Genomic DNA, 14,684 nt, shown 5'->3' with positions numbered 1-14,684 from the left:
AACTTATGTCCACATCGATATAATATTTAAAACATCAAATCAATCTAAGATACAAATCACGATGCCCAACAGATTAAACATAGAAATGGCCACAAAATGAAGCAAAATTCTAAAATACAGTCCAAAAGAAATGTTTCCTTGTGACTCTATAGTGATAAGTCACTTGGACCAAATTAGGCTGTAATGGATTTTCCAGAATTTCCAAATCAGTGTAGCACAGATCACATGCTATCTGGGCAGCAGAGGTTTTAGAGGGTAGTGCATCCTGGAAGAGAAGGGGGCAAGACCTCCAGGCTGTGTTCTCTTCCCAATCCCTCTTACCTGAATAATACGTTGGATGTTGCTCATAATCATGCTTGTTTCCATCGTAAGCGCCATGCTGGGAGGCAGCAGGGAGCTGCCAGCGCTGTGCTTCTGTAACTCTTCAACCTACAAATGTGGGGACGGAAAGACTTTGAGAGAAATTTTTAAATGGAGAAATAAAACTTGACCCAAGATCTGACCACTTAAGACCTTTTGACTTTTTGGAAAGGCTTAACGAGTTTCTGAGACAATCTCTAACATAAGCCTGAGTTTTCTTCTGCTAACTGGACGCCAAACAAAAATGTAACCTTCTAGGGAAATAACTGCTGACTACTAGGGATGCAGGAAACCAAGTAAGAGTTTACCCATAGCCTTGATTGCTTCTGTTCATTCCCCCACTTTCAACACAGCCCCCACCCTGACTCACCCACCTTCGTCATGAGATGATCCATTTTATCAGCCACTTTGCTGACTGCCATACGAATTTCAGTGTTATGTTGCCGGGCCTCAGTCATGAGAAATGAAGCCATGTCACCAGATCCTAAGCAGACAAAAGCCAAAAAGAACCTTATGAAACCAGAGCAGAAGGTACTGTGTGAGGAAAAGCCAACAGCTCTTTCAGCACAGGAAAGAAAGAAATAAACATCCCAAAATAGTAAATGTTGTAGGTGATTCACACTGTTAGAAGACATAGAAGACCCAGAGGCAAAAGGGCTCCAAAGCTAACAGTAAATAAGCTCTGCTCCTGCAAAATGCTCTGAGGGGTACGACCTGGTCCAGAGCACATGGATGCCCACTTTGGTCTGTCAGAGCACTAACAGCTCAGACTGCTTCTCCACTCTCCAACTGCAAGCCAGACATGATACCAGGTACCAGGGGTTTAGCAGCGAATGAAACCCAGTTCCTGCCCTTGGCGAGCTCACAGTCTGGTGGGGAGACTCACATGGAAACAGATCATTACAACAGAGTGTTTTAAGTGCAAAAAATGGACCACATACAAGGTACAAAAAGAGCATAAAGAAAAGCAACATTAATCTTTTAGTGGCACATGGACACAGTTATGTCTGTGGAAGAGAGGAAGAAGGGATGGTAACAATCAGGGAAGGCTTCACAGAGGTGAGATCTGATGGCCTCCCAGATGGAGAAGTGGCAGGGTTTCCAGACAAAGGTAGCATCCCTGAAACCCTTACCAATCTGGGACCATAAATTACATTGTAGGATATACCGGCTCCTTTCAACCACTGTCCTAATACCAAAGATAAGCTACAGAATAAGAAGGTAGAATAGCATGCCAGTTTTTTACATTTTATTTTGTTTTGTTATAAAAAATTACATTTTGTTTTGTTTTTTATATCAGTGTGCTTGTATGCACACTTGGTACTTGTATGAAAGATAACTGAAAAGTTACCCAAGTAACTGTCAACAACAGTTTCCTATGGTGGGGGGTGTGATTTTATACTCTTTTGTGTTGACTTTTTTATAAAAGCATATGATTACCATAATTTCAAAGTAGCTTTCATTTGAGATACCGAACACCCACCAACAGTTACCATGCTTTCTCCCGATTTCCCCAACATTTCACTCCCTTACTGTTTTCTAGAAACTCTACAGAGCCACACTGATTGAGCAACGGAAAAGGGCTGGAGGGAGAACATGCAAGAAACAAAACAGAAAGTAGGCATAAGGTGGTTTGGGGGGAAGACGTAAATGTTCTAAAACTGGATTGTGGTGAAGGTTGTGCAACTCTGTAAACTTACAGAAAAAAATCCTAAATTATACACCTACATTGAGTGAACTGTATGATACATACATTTCACCTCAACAAAGCTGTTAAAAACAAAAAAGCCGAGATCTGTTGGCGTGAAAATGGAAAGGGGGTGGGAGGATGGAGAGCAGAGCAAGAGTGGAAGATAAGACATGGAGGGCCCATGGCCTACCTTGAAAATGGGGAGACTGAGAGAGCGGAGCGGGGTACAGGGGCCGGGCGGGCTGCAGCTGGGAGGTGACGGCTGATGTGTGGGGATAAGTGTAGGCTTGCATACCTGCATAGGGCTGAGACAATGCCAAGGTACAGTCAGGGCTCTCTCTTCTGCTTCAACTGTCTTAATGGAATAAAGAGATTAAGCTGGAAGGAGATGCAAATCTATTAAAGCTGGAGACAGAGGAGACCGGATTTGGTAGTGGGAAGGCACTGCAGGAGAATTCTCTGTGTCATCCAGAGACACAGCACCGGGTCACTGAAGTCCTCGCCAGAAAGTGAAGGAAGGTTGTCTCAGGTCACTCCCTGCTCCTCTGGCACTATGATTTAATTAAGTAGGAATTCAGTTCCCGACTGTCAGGCCTACTGATGGTCTAAGAAACTGTAAAGAGACTTGGCTGAGGGCACCCTGGGTGGTTCAGTCGGTTAAGTGTCTGCCTTTGGATCATCAGGTCATGATCACAGATTGCTGGGACAGAGTCCTGGGGCTCTCTGCTTGGTGGGAAATCTGTTTCTCCCTCTGCCCCCTGTGCGTACACGTGCGCGCTCTCTCTCTCCTATGCATGCATGCACGCAAAAATAAATAAAATCGTTAAAAATAAATAAATAAATAAAAACAGACACTCAGCTGAGTTTCCACTGGGATCAAAGGACAGGTATTCTTTGGGATTCCAAAATAAATCCATGAGTCTCCAAAGGATGGCTCTCCCCCACAAGACTCTAACTCTCTTGTGACCAAGAGCTCTCCTTTTCCCCTGAACCTTGGTCACCTGGAACTATGAGATGACAACAGTAATGCCACTCAGGGTTGTTGTGTGGACTAGATGATGTGATATATAGGTAAAGTTCCTCAGAACTGGTAAATTAAGTGCCCAGCAGATGGTAAATGCTCAATCAACAGCAGCTTTCTTTTAAATGATGATGGTTATTCTTCCTTGATTTAAGGAAATCCAACTAATTTCCAGGGACAGATAAACTATCCATCCATTATTTAAAAAAACAAAACCAAAACCAAAAATTAGTCTATAGGACAGAATTGTCCACTAGAGAGCAGGGAGAGGGCAAGGTGGGATTTCTTTTAATTCTAATACATCCTGTTCCAATGGCGCATAGCCCGCTCACCATCACTCCCACCAGTCTACTAAGAATCACCAAGAAGTGAAGCCCTCTTATCACTGGGAGTATGTTTACCCACCAAATGTGTCATTAGTTAGAGTCCACTATCCCGGCAAACAGCAGAAGCAGACTACCTTCTGTGAAAACAGAAAAATATCCTACTTTCAGAGCGCCCGTTTGGAGGGTAACTAGACAACAGAGTGCCCCTGTATTTTCTATACACCTCAACTTACAAGTATTCTGCTACCTATAGTGCAGAACCTTAGCCTCTCGGCTCTAGCAGACCAGAGCAGGGGATTTGCATTTATATGTCTTAAGGAGAGTTGTGTGCAAAGGAAAGGTACACAAATGCTGACTGGGCCTTGACTGTTTGCCAGGCCTTGTACCAGTGCTCTGCCTGTTCTTGCCTTTCAGCTTTACAACAACCTGCAAGGGAGATAATCCTTGTCTGGTTTAGAGATGAGATAGTGGCGGCTCAGGAAGGGGGAAAATGACAGATTCAGATGTGGGGTACTGCTACCACAAGACTGTGCAGGAGGGAGAAGAGAGACTGACTAGAACCTAACAAATTACAGCCTGAAACTGATATGGTTTTAAAACATTGTTACCTGAAAGGCCTGGGCATGGCCAGACATGGTGGAGTGCGAGTCGATAGATGCAACTTGCATTAAGGCAGGTGAAGGTGCCTGGAGGCCAGAAACAGATGGCTGAGGTGCTACGAGAGAACAAGAAGTTTCTACTGTCACCCACCCTGGTTTCTTGGTAAAAGTCTGGACTAGTACCTTACATTCTGCCACAGGCTTCAGACTTGACCACTCTCCTCACCAGCTCTCCCAAAACCAGATCTACTGGAGTCTCAGGAGCAGGTGAGAAGAAGGAACCTGAAGTTCTCGGGCACATATGACTCAGACCTACAGTCCCGTCTGCTGACAGGAAGTGCACAATTACATTCAGGGAAGTGTCTCAGCTGAGAGCACAATTCCGAAACTGGCAAGGCCACACGGCCAGAGACAAAGCACGCAGACCAAACCCCTCTCCAGAGCAGAAAACGCTGTGCACAGGGACAAACCAACAAGTCCTACACTCTGGTCCAGCTCTCAGTACTCAGACAATGCAGTTTGATGACTGAAGGACCCAGGATGCTAACTCTGGTTATCTGCAGAGCCGAAGAGGTCCCTTACCCTGTGCGGCCATCTGCGGCAAGGCTGGATGTGTCGGTGGAAGGGACGGCTGTGCAACCGGGGCTGCCACGGGCGGTGCAGCTCCTCGCAGAGTGTTCGCATCCTGAAACAGGAACAAGCACTTTGATGACTATGTATGTGGGTCCTTGGCTGCAGACCAGGCTAAACCTGTCCACCCTAAACCTGCTTACAGCCAATGTTTCTAGGCAAAGAAGAAGAAGGAAGGGCAAGAGTTTATGGTGTGGGCTGTGGGGAGATCCCTTCTCCCTATAAATCATACCAAATAATTAAGTATATTTAATTTCCTCGAATGTTTTAAATTGTTGATGTTTTATTGACTGAAGCAGCTACGGTGACTGCTCTCCAGAATGTACCACTTTCCAAACCAGCAGCTACCTTTTTAACCTGACCAGTCTGTTCCCACGGAAGAAGAGTCTCTTGCAAAAAAACTCAGGCAACAGTGCAGCCTCTTCTCTCTGCCAGATCATCTCCACAGACCTCAAGGTACTCACTGAAGATCACACAGAGCAGGATTCACTGCCCCTCAGCACACTTGGATTGCTTTTTGGATAATGTGGTTTTAGAATGTTTTGTCCCCATTCTTTCTTTTCATAAAAGTCAAAGCAATGTTGATCCTTACTGTAATTCTAAACAAAGTTATCCAAAAAATATTTTCCCCAATTCACACAAGGAAAAGAAAAACTTGGGGCACAATATACAGTGCTTTGCTATCCTACAGTTCAAAAGTGAAATCTCTTTGACATTCTTTTACTTTAAAACTTCCCTTTGCCCCCTGATATTATCAAAAACACATTATCCATTTCTGGAAAAGCATGCTAGTTTTCTATCGCTTCAGCTCTAAATCTACCTAAATGTCTAACATCAGAATGAAAGGAATTATGATAAATTGATCTAATGGAACACTGAGCTTTAAAGGAAATAATGCTTTGTTTTATTTACTTATGTTAATTTATGTTATTCATATTGGTATTAACATAAATATTCACAATACTAATCTAAAAAATCAGGTTACAAAGCAATAATAAAAAAGAATACACTTCTTGATAAATATATATTTTCTTTCCTTGTAATTTGAATCATTCTACAATGAATAAGTAGCACTTAAAAATTTTAATAACAGTATTACCTTATTAAAATTTAATTTCCAGAACCAGCTAAAAATCAAACCTATAGCAAAAAGCCCTAGAAATCCTATCTTCCTTTAAAATGTTAAATCTAGGGGTGCCTGGGTGGCTCAGTGGGTTAAAGCCTCTGCCTTCAGCTCAGGTCATGATCCCAGGGTACTGGGATCGAGTCCTGTGTCGGGCTCTCTGCTCCAAGTCTGCTTCCTCCTCTCTCTCTGCGTGCCTCTCTGCCTACTTGTGATCTCTGTCAAATAAATAAATAAAATCTTTAAATAAATAAAATAAAATAAAATAAAATAAAATAAAATGTTAAATCTAGTGCTCGCTTTGGTAGCACATATACTAAAATGTTAAATCTACTTACAGCTTTTCCAGGAAGAAAAAAAACAAAATTATGAAAAATAAAGCCTATGCTAGAAAACATTTTTTTTTTTTTAAAGATTTTATTTATTTATTTGACAGAAATTACAAGTACACTGAGAGGCAGGCAGAGAGAGAGAGAAGGAAGCAGGCTCCCTGATGAGCAGAGGGCCCGATGCGGGACTCGATCCCAGGACCCTGAGATCATGACCTGAGCCGAAGGCAGCGGCTTAACCCACTGAGCCACCCAGGCGCCCTAGAAAACATTTTTAAGAGCATCACCGTTGCTTTTGTTTTACATCAAAGTCAAAGAATCCTAAAAATCAATCTCTATTAATCCCTGTGAAGTGTTTCAATTCAACTGAGAGGATGATTTTACTCATTAAGTAACTAAAAACCAATGGGAAAAGAACTAAGTTAAAACTGAGCTACTTCATAGATGTGCCTGGGTGGCTCAGTGGGTTAGGCCTCTGCCTTCGGCTTGGGTCGTGATCTTGGGGTCCTGGGTTCAAACCTTGCGTCGGGCTCTCTGCTCAGCAGGGAGCCTGCTTCCCTCACTCTCTCTCTGCCTGCCTCTCTGCCTGCTTGCGATCTCTGTCAAATAAATAAATAGAATCTTAAAAAAAAAAAAAACTGAGCTACTTCATATCATGCATCAAATTCCATATGGATTAAAATTTTACATCTAAATATGAAATAATAATATTTTTAGAAAACACATGTGATGTTTATAATACCTGAAAGTAAGAAGGCTTTTTAAGCATAATGTCAAAAGCAAAAAACAAAGGGAAAAAACTGATAGATTTCACTGCAATAAAATTTCTGATCTTCAAAACAATCATAGCACATACAAACTCAAGAAGACAATACAGTGCCATCTTTAGTAAGAGGTAACATCAGTGGGAAGACCAACATTTCCCAAGAGAATCTAAACATTGAAACAACAAATACGAATTGAGCATCTTTTACAGGTTAGGCCCCATGCTGCCTAACATGTGGTTTATACTGACAGTAGAGAGTCTAGTAAAAGGCTATATGGACTACTTAACCCCCATTCTTGAGGCAGATGTGGGGGATTGCTTCCATTTCTCAGGGGAAGTGCTAGTCACAGTGGAAACATATGTACCATTTTAAGTAAAGCTTTCTATATGATGATTCTGGGTTACAGGCAGAAAAAGTAGAACTCTTAACCAAAAGAACATAACATAATGTAGAAGTGTCTTCACTATTCATTTAACAGAGCCCAGGGGTCATACCTCGATTTCTGAATCATTGGAATCCAGCTGTGGTGGAAGGATGGGGAGCATGGGTTGGCCCATTTTAGCCATCCGAGAGATCAACTTAGCTTTGACTGTATCAGGATTCTAAAAAAAGGAAAAGTCACAAGAATCACTCTAATCAAGGCTCAATCCTTTAGCTCAGTCTTTGGCTCTGCCATCAAACCCTTCCACTAGTCCCCCTGCTGTATCGATTTGAAACCGTTTCTTCGACAAAATGAGAATTAACGAGTTCTTGGGTCACAATTAATAATAACAGTACAAATAATTCCCTATATGTTGGAATGGACAAAGTGGTTCCATATGTATTGCTTCATTTCAATCAAGTCTCCCCAGCAGGCATAATTTGTCTCATTTTACACAGATGAAAAACTAAGTACAGAACAAGGGAGGGAGGCATCTTACATGACAGTACCCTCTGGAAACAGTGGGAGCAATTCAGCAGATAGATATTCAGAAGCGATTTGAGGAAAAAAGGAAACAAGAGCTCTTTGTTCCAAATTCAGGTTCATTCTGCTCTGACTTGGCACTGCTCTCAATAGCCCCTGTGCTAGAGGCATCTGTATCCATTAACTGGTCCAAAGTGTAGCTTTCAGAGTGGAGAGTACATACCCCCAAGGGTGTACATGTTGATCTACTGGGTATAAAAGAAATGATCATGGGCAGCTGGGTGGCTCAGTCAGTTATGCATCTGACTTGATTTCGGCTCAGGTCTTGATCTCATGGGTTTTGAGATAGAGCCCTGTGTTGGGCTCCACGTTCAGTGGGGAGTCTGCTTGAAGATTCTCTCCCTCTGCCCCTCCCCACAGCTTTGTGGGTGCAGTTCACACGTGCTCTCTCAAAAAAATAAATAAATCTTTAAAACAAGAGAGATGACCATAACCTCTATTTTGGAATTATCTCTAAGCTGTGGTAAATATAAGACATTAAGCTTATTTACAGGGATGGACAATACTTTATAAATATAATTTATAAATAGACAGATACACTGGGAGTATGTGTTTATTCTTCCTCGTCTGATTGGAAGCACATAATCAAAGAAAGCTGGGTTCATCAAAAGAGGACTAGTTACATAAACCACATCACACAATGGCATACTGCAATCTACAGGAAAAAAAGAAGAAAGAGGGAGCTTTCTGTACACTAACATGGAAAGATATTGTATATACTGTAACATGTAAAAGGCATGGTAGATAATATATATATATACTATGCTATATTTTATGAAAGGAGGCAGAAATAAAATATACATTCCTATCTGCTTCCATCTGCATAAAGAAACACTGAAAGAATACAAATGAAACTAACGAAAGCAGTTACCTAAAAGGAGAGTGAGATGGGATGGGGTACACAAAGGTAGGTTTGACAGTGAGTCTTTTCAATGTATACCCTGTCATATAGTTTTAATAACTGAGCCTTATGAATGTAATTACCTCCTCAAAACAAAAAATAAAAACTTAAATGTAAAAAGAAAAAAAAAGGATAGTGAGTTTTGCTTCAATTAAAAAAAACTTTAAAAAGATAAAAGAAATTTTTAAAAAAGGTTGGAGACCACTAGTCCACTGGAAGCAACTGAAGCTTAAAAACAGGTGACAAAGTAGCTCTGTCTAAAAGTATCATAGAACCAATACTAAACATATTTTGTGACTGTTCAAAGATCTGAGATTACAGTTTTTTAATTTTCTTAATTCTTTGGCTTAACCTTCCTGGTTTCAGAGATCACTTTTTACACATACTACATCAATTATTTGCTTAATAATTCCTGCCTTGGGCTGAATATAAACAAGTAAACTAGGGCTAGAGAGAAAGTAATCACCAATTTCACTCCAAGCAGTTATCCTGTTTCCCAACACGGTAGGTGAAGGCCACAGGCTTTCATCTCACACTCCCACAGCAAACTCAGATGCTTTCCTGAACCCGGCAGCGCAGGAGGAAAGTACAGTGCACATGCTCCCAAAGGCATTCAAATCCTAATTTTACTACAACTGTATGCTAGTCTTCCCATCTTACAGTTAGGGAAACAAACACAGAGACCAATTCACAGTCAGCTAGTTGGTGAATTAGTGCACAACCCATCCAAGAAAACCAAAGTGTGAAGTATGTAGTGTTAGCAGTAATTATGGTAATAGTAAGAGCTAATGTTAACTGAGCTCTTGCAATATGCCAGACATGATACTAAAAACTCCACACGTTATTTCATTTAAATCTCAAAAATATCTCTTGAGGATAAAAATCTTCCTTAGTGAAGTCCTACTTTACATAAGCTCTAAGCTTAGTGCTCTGCAAACATATCACAAGAACCCTAACAAAAGGGGCTGTATTATTTCTATTTTAATAATGAAGAAGCAGAGGATCAGAAAATTAGAGGCCACAAATTTACAAGAATGAAGATTTGAACCCGCAGAAGCCCATTCAATTTATAATAACTCCCCAGGAAGAAGATATCAATAAAGTAGATTTTTTTTGGGGGGGGGGGTGTCTAACCTACCCTATCCCAAGGCACAAGAAACCTTCTCAGTAGATTAGGAGTAAGGGAGACAAATTTGTATGCTCACCGTATTTGCTGTAAGCTGTTCACTGAGGGAGTTAGATTTGCTACGAAGGGCTGGCTCCCTGAAACCAAGTAAGATATATGCTGAGGTAAAAAAAAAAAAAAAAATCCCAAATCTATAATCATAAGTCCCGATTATGCTAGAAAAATAAATTGTTTTTGAAAATGTTTGCTGATTCAATGGTTGCAAAACAGAATCATAACCATTCTTCAGTTTGCATTCATCTCTGAAAGCTGTGAAAATGAGTAATTTTCCATTCAAATTCTTATTATTTATATTTTCTTCCTTCGGTATGTATTTTATGTTTATGCCTTTTACCCAGTTTTCTTCCAGAGCTCAACAAGTATTCATACACACCTCAGTTAGTACATTTAAAGACTATGAATGTTAATCCCTCGTCAGAAAAATCTTGATGCTAGCATTTTCCCCATTTCTTTCATCTCATTTTTTCCCAATTATTTAAAATTATTTTAGTGTTCAACCTTCCCAATTTTAGAATCCCTCTAAGGAAATTTTTATGGACAATAAAAGAGCATGATACAACTCCAGGGTCTGGGGTGCCTGGGTGGCTCAGGTGGTTGAGCGTCTGCCTTTGGCTCAGGTCCGATCCCAGGGTCCTGGGATCAAGTCCCCCAGGGAGCCTGCTTATCCCTTTCCCTTGACCTGCTGCTCGCCTTGCTTGTGCTCTCTCTCTGTCTTTAAAAAAACAAAAACCAAAAAACTCCAGGATCTTACCCTGATTTGAAAGGCACTGATGTGGGTGGTGATACAACAGGGTCTGCAGAGAGGCCATCAGCACCTGGTATGGGAGAAGGGGCCGCAGAATCCCGGGAACTAACGCTGTGCCCGTCAGAGCCAGAATCTCTGGCAAACTTGACCTAGGGGAGCGATCAACCACAGTTGGAACAGGCTACAAAAAAGGCACCTTGTGCTTTCCACTGCCCTTTCTTTTCCTTATTCTTCACTACATAAGTCATTACCTGTTCCCTTGTAGCAAATCAGAAAATGTAGATAAGCCAACAAAAATAATCACCCGCAATCTAACCACAATACAACAACACTGCTAGAATTTGGGATGCAGTATTTCACATTTATATTTATGTGTGTGCCTGTGTATTTTTTATTAAAAAGGGTCATACTGTTTTGTGACTAGCTTTGCTCACCCACTTAGTAACATATGTCCATGTTACTAAATTATTAATCTACAACAGCATTAGTAACTACTGAACATTATATCTCATTTCAAGGGTCATGCCCATACCTGCCATCATCTACAGGAAATACTCTCAAAAAGATTTTGAGAACAGAAGTCTTAAATACCTATGCTGCTACAAAATATATTTTGCCAATTCCTGGTTGTTAGATACCCAGTTCATTCCTAATTTTCCTGTCACATTACGAATAATACTTCAATAAATTTCCATCTATATCCTTGCACATAATCATTTCCAAAGTATAAATTCCCAGAAATTAAATAGTTGGGAGAAAAGTATGTTCATTTTTAAGACTTTTGGTATATACCACTAAATTTCAAACCACAAAGGATGAACTACTCTATACTCTACAAGCAGTGTATAACGTTCTCCTGACACTCATCACTCTGGGTATTATTCTGTAGCAGCTGGGTGACTTTAATAAGCATGTCAATTTATTAACAATGGCCAAGGGGCGCCTGGGTGGCTCAGATGGATAAGCACCTGCCTTTGGCTCAGGTCATGGGGGTCCATGTTTGGCAGGGAGCATGCTTGTCCCTCTCTTTCTGCCCTTCCCTCTAGCTTGTACTCTCTCTCATGTATGCTCTCAAATTAAAAAAAAAAAGAAATCTAAAACAACAATCAAACTATGGAAGCAGCCCATAGTGTCCATCAATTGACGAATGGATGAAGAAGATGTGGTGCACATAAGACTCTTTTTTTCCATAACAGACTCTTAATCTCACAAAACAAACTGAGGGTTGCCTGGGGGAGGGGGTTAGCAAGAGAGTGGCTGAGTTATGGACACTGGGGAAGGTAAGTGCTGTGGTGAGTACTGTGAAGTGTGTAAACCTGGCGATTCACAGATCTGTACCCCTGGGGCTAATAATACATTATATGTTAATTAAAATTAAAAATTAAAAAAAAAAGATCTGGTACATATATACAATGGAATATTACTCAGCCATAAAAAAGAATGACATCTTGCCATTTGCAGTGACATATTTTTTCCTATGGTTATAAAATGCCAGTCTTGATGGATTCAAATTGGTTTGTTATCTAAAACCAATCACGAATTCCTCAAACTCAGTGGAAAATTGAGACAAAATATAAAAGCTGTGAAAAAGGCATCTAAAAGCGCATGAGTAAAAGAAGGTTGGAATGACCCAGCAGAGATAAGGGTGTATAATTAGGAAAGAGTCATCAAGAAGAAAAGCATATCACTGACTGCAGCAGGTATAACAGCCACAATAAAGATAACTATACTATTTATTTTCTGTATTGTATTTTGTAGTTTATAGGCACAACCACTATCACATTTGGACCTAATACACAGTGTAAAGCAAACAAAGTCTTTTTTTTAGAGGGAGGCATTAATTTATTTAACCACAATTCATTACAAATTTTATTGTAGAAAACTATACATCCTCTTGATATTGTTTTTTTAATGGAAAATAAGGAGAATGTAAAAAAGAAAAAGTTTCTGAATTCATTACCATTCCCCAGATAAAGCTGTTTTTTAAAAAATTTTTTCAAAGATTTTTTAATCTATTTGACAGAGATCGTAAGTAGGCAGAGAGTCAGGCAGAAAGAGAGAGAGAGAGAGAGAAGGAAGCAGGTTCCCTGCTGAGCAGAGAGCCTCATGTGGGGCTCGATCCCAGGGCCCTGTGATCACGACTGAGCCAAAGGCAGAGGCTTTAACCCACCGAGCCACCCAAGCACACTTTTTAATTTTTTTTTTAAAAAGACTTTATTTATTTATTTGACAGAGAGAGAGAGAGATTACAAGTAGGATGAGATAGAGGAAGCAGGCTCCCTGCTGAGCAGAGAGCCCGATGCGGGGTTTGATCCCAGGACCCTGAGACCATGACCTGAGCCGAAGGCAGAGGCTTAATCCACTGAGTCACCCAGGCGCCCCTCGAATTTCTAATGCTTTCGGAAATATTCTATGAAAACATAAGCATATATGTATCTATCTGTATAGATACATGCATAGGTATATGTGTACAACTGTGTAAATATATTTATACCTTATTATATGTAAGTATTTTTGTATGTTTACATGTATTTGTATACACACACAAGAGATCATACTATCTGTACTGATTTGCGACTTGCTTTTTTCACTTAACAACAGATTTTGGATATTCTGTAAAAACTGCATAAAAGTCTACTCCGTGAAAGACCATAACTTAATCAGTTGTTTAATGATGGCTATTTAAGTTTTTGCTATTACAAATAATGTGGAAGAGGGAGGAAATGATGTATCTCTGTCTACATACAAATACCTCTGCATACTTATGTGAATACAGCAATATAATACATTTATAGCCATGGAATTACTAAGGCACAAGGCAAGTGCATTGGGTAGGAATCACTCTTTCACAGAAAAAAAAGGTCAGTGTAGCAAAGTGATTTGTTTAGTCACCACCTCTTCTAAACTCTAAATAGAGCAACAGGACTGACGTAAACCGTAGTCTTTAGATTCTGTTGCCCTTTCCAACTATACCATTTCTGCTTAAAAAAAAGTCCTTGAATTTGTTTTTTTAAAGATATTTATTTATTCATTTTACCTAAAGGCAAAAAGGACTCATCAAACACAAAACAGCACAATTTCACTCACCCGCCTAATCTCCACCTCATACACCAGGATAGAGTCCGGCGACTGGGTCCATCCTATTAGTCCTTCAGAGCCAGCAGCACAGGCTGGAGGGATGACAAGCAACCGCTTCCCTCCTTTTCTCATGCCCAGCATCCCATCCTCCCAGGCCTTCAGGAATCAAAGAGGAAAAGCTCATGAGGACACAAGTCTCCTCGTAAGACAAGATAAAGACCCAGATATTAGGCTCCTCTCCTCCGCAGTTTCAGGTTTAGACCTCTTGAGAGACATGAAATTCAACTATAATCTCCCGTTGGTTACAAGAATATCTAGAATACTGCTGCTATTCACTTATAAAAGCCAGCATATCCAGGGTTAGATGAAATATGCTTATCTTGGGTGATGAGAGAAATTAGATGAGAGGACAATGGTATTAAAAGAGAAATAAAAGCTACCATTCGTTAAACACATTTCCCAAGTACTCTGGAACGTGCTTTATTTACATTATGTTGTTTAACCCCTAAAATAACCTCATAAGGTTATCTAAAGCAATCTAAATGTCTAAAAGCAAGGGAAAAGTTAAATAAATTAAGGAGCATTTACACTATGCAACTTTCAAAATGTTTCCAAGTAATTTTTCATGTGGTGGGGAAAGACATAAACATCATTAAAATATATATAGCAAGATATTGAACTCTTAAAGGGGTATACCTACTTATGTACACTACACATAAAAAAAAAAGGAAACATATTAATAGTGGTTACCTCGAGCAGTGATTTCAAGTGATTTTTGTAAAAAATGCTTTTCTAAATGTTCTGTAAGGATCATTTAACTTTATAAAAATTCTTTTAAAACACTTTTTAAGGGACGCCTGGGTGGCTCAGTTGGTTAAGCAGCTGCCTTCGGCTCAGGTCATGATCCCAGCGTCCTGGGATCGAGTCCCACATCGGGCTCCTTGCTCCGCAGGGAGCCTGCTTCT

General features: G+C 40.2%; 1 protein-coding gene across 4 annotated transcripts in view; it reads right to left on the bottom strand.

The window, feature by feature from the left end:
• FKBP15 (FKBP prolyl isomerase family member 15) overlaps positions 1-14,684 on the bottom strand; it is a 54,882-nt gene that overhangs the window by 18,372 nt on the left and 21,826 nt on the right. For 3 of the 4 annotated variants that reach the window (XM_059411024.1, XM_059411025.1, XM_059411027.1), the window contains exons 9-17: positions 13,729-13,875; positions 10,648-10,790; positions 9,916-9,973; positions 7,340-7,447; positions 4,579-4,681; positions 4,006-4,112; positions 2,241-2,355; positions 735-844; positions 322-429 (exon numbers count right to left, since the gene is read on the bottom strand). In XM_059411024.1, the coding sequence (XP_059267007.1) occupies positions 322-429; positions 735-844; positions 2,241-2,355; positions 4,006-4,112; positions 4,579-4,681; positions 7,340-7,447; positions 9,916-9,973; positions 10,648-10,790; positions 13,729-13,875 (999 nt within the window). The remainder of the gene's footprint in view (positions 1-321; positions 430-734; positions 845-2,240; positions 2,356-4,005; positions 4,113-4,578; positions 4,682-7,339; positions 7,448-9,915; positions 9,974-10,647; positions 10,791-13,728; positions 13,876-14,684) is intronic. The other variant, XM_059411028.1, reaches the window with a different exon arrangement.

The sequence above is a fragment of the Mustela nigripes genome, chromosome 9 (assembly GCF_022355385.1).
Source record: "Mustela nigripes isolate SB6536 chromosome 9, MUSNIG.SB6536, whole genome shotgun sequence".
Classification (NCBI taxonomy): Eukaryota; Metazoa; Chordata; class Mammalia; order Carnivora; family Mustelidae; genus Mustela; species Mustela nigripes.
Note: the sequence above shows the minus strand (reverse complement) of the source record. Positions and strands in the feature narration are given on the sequence as shown.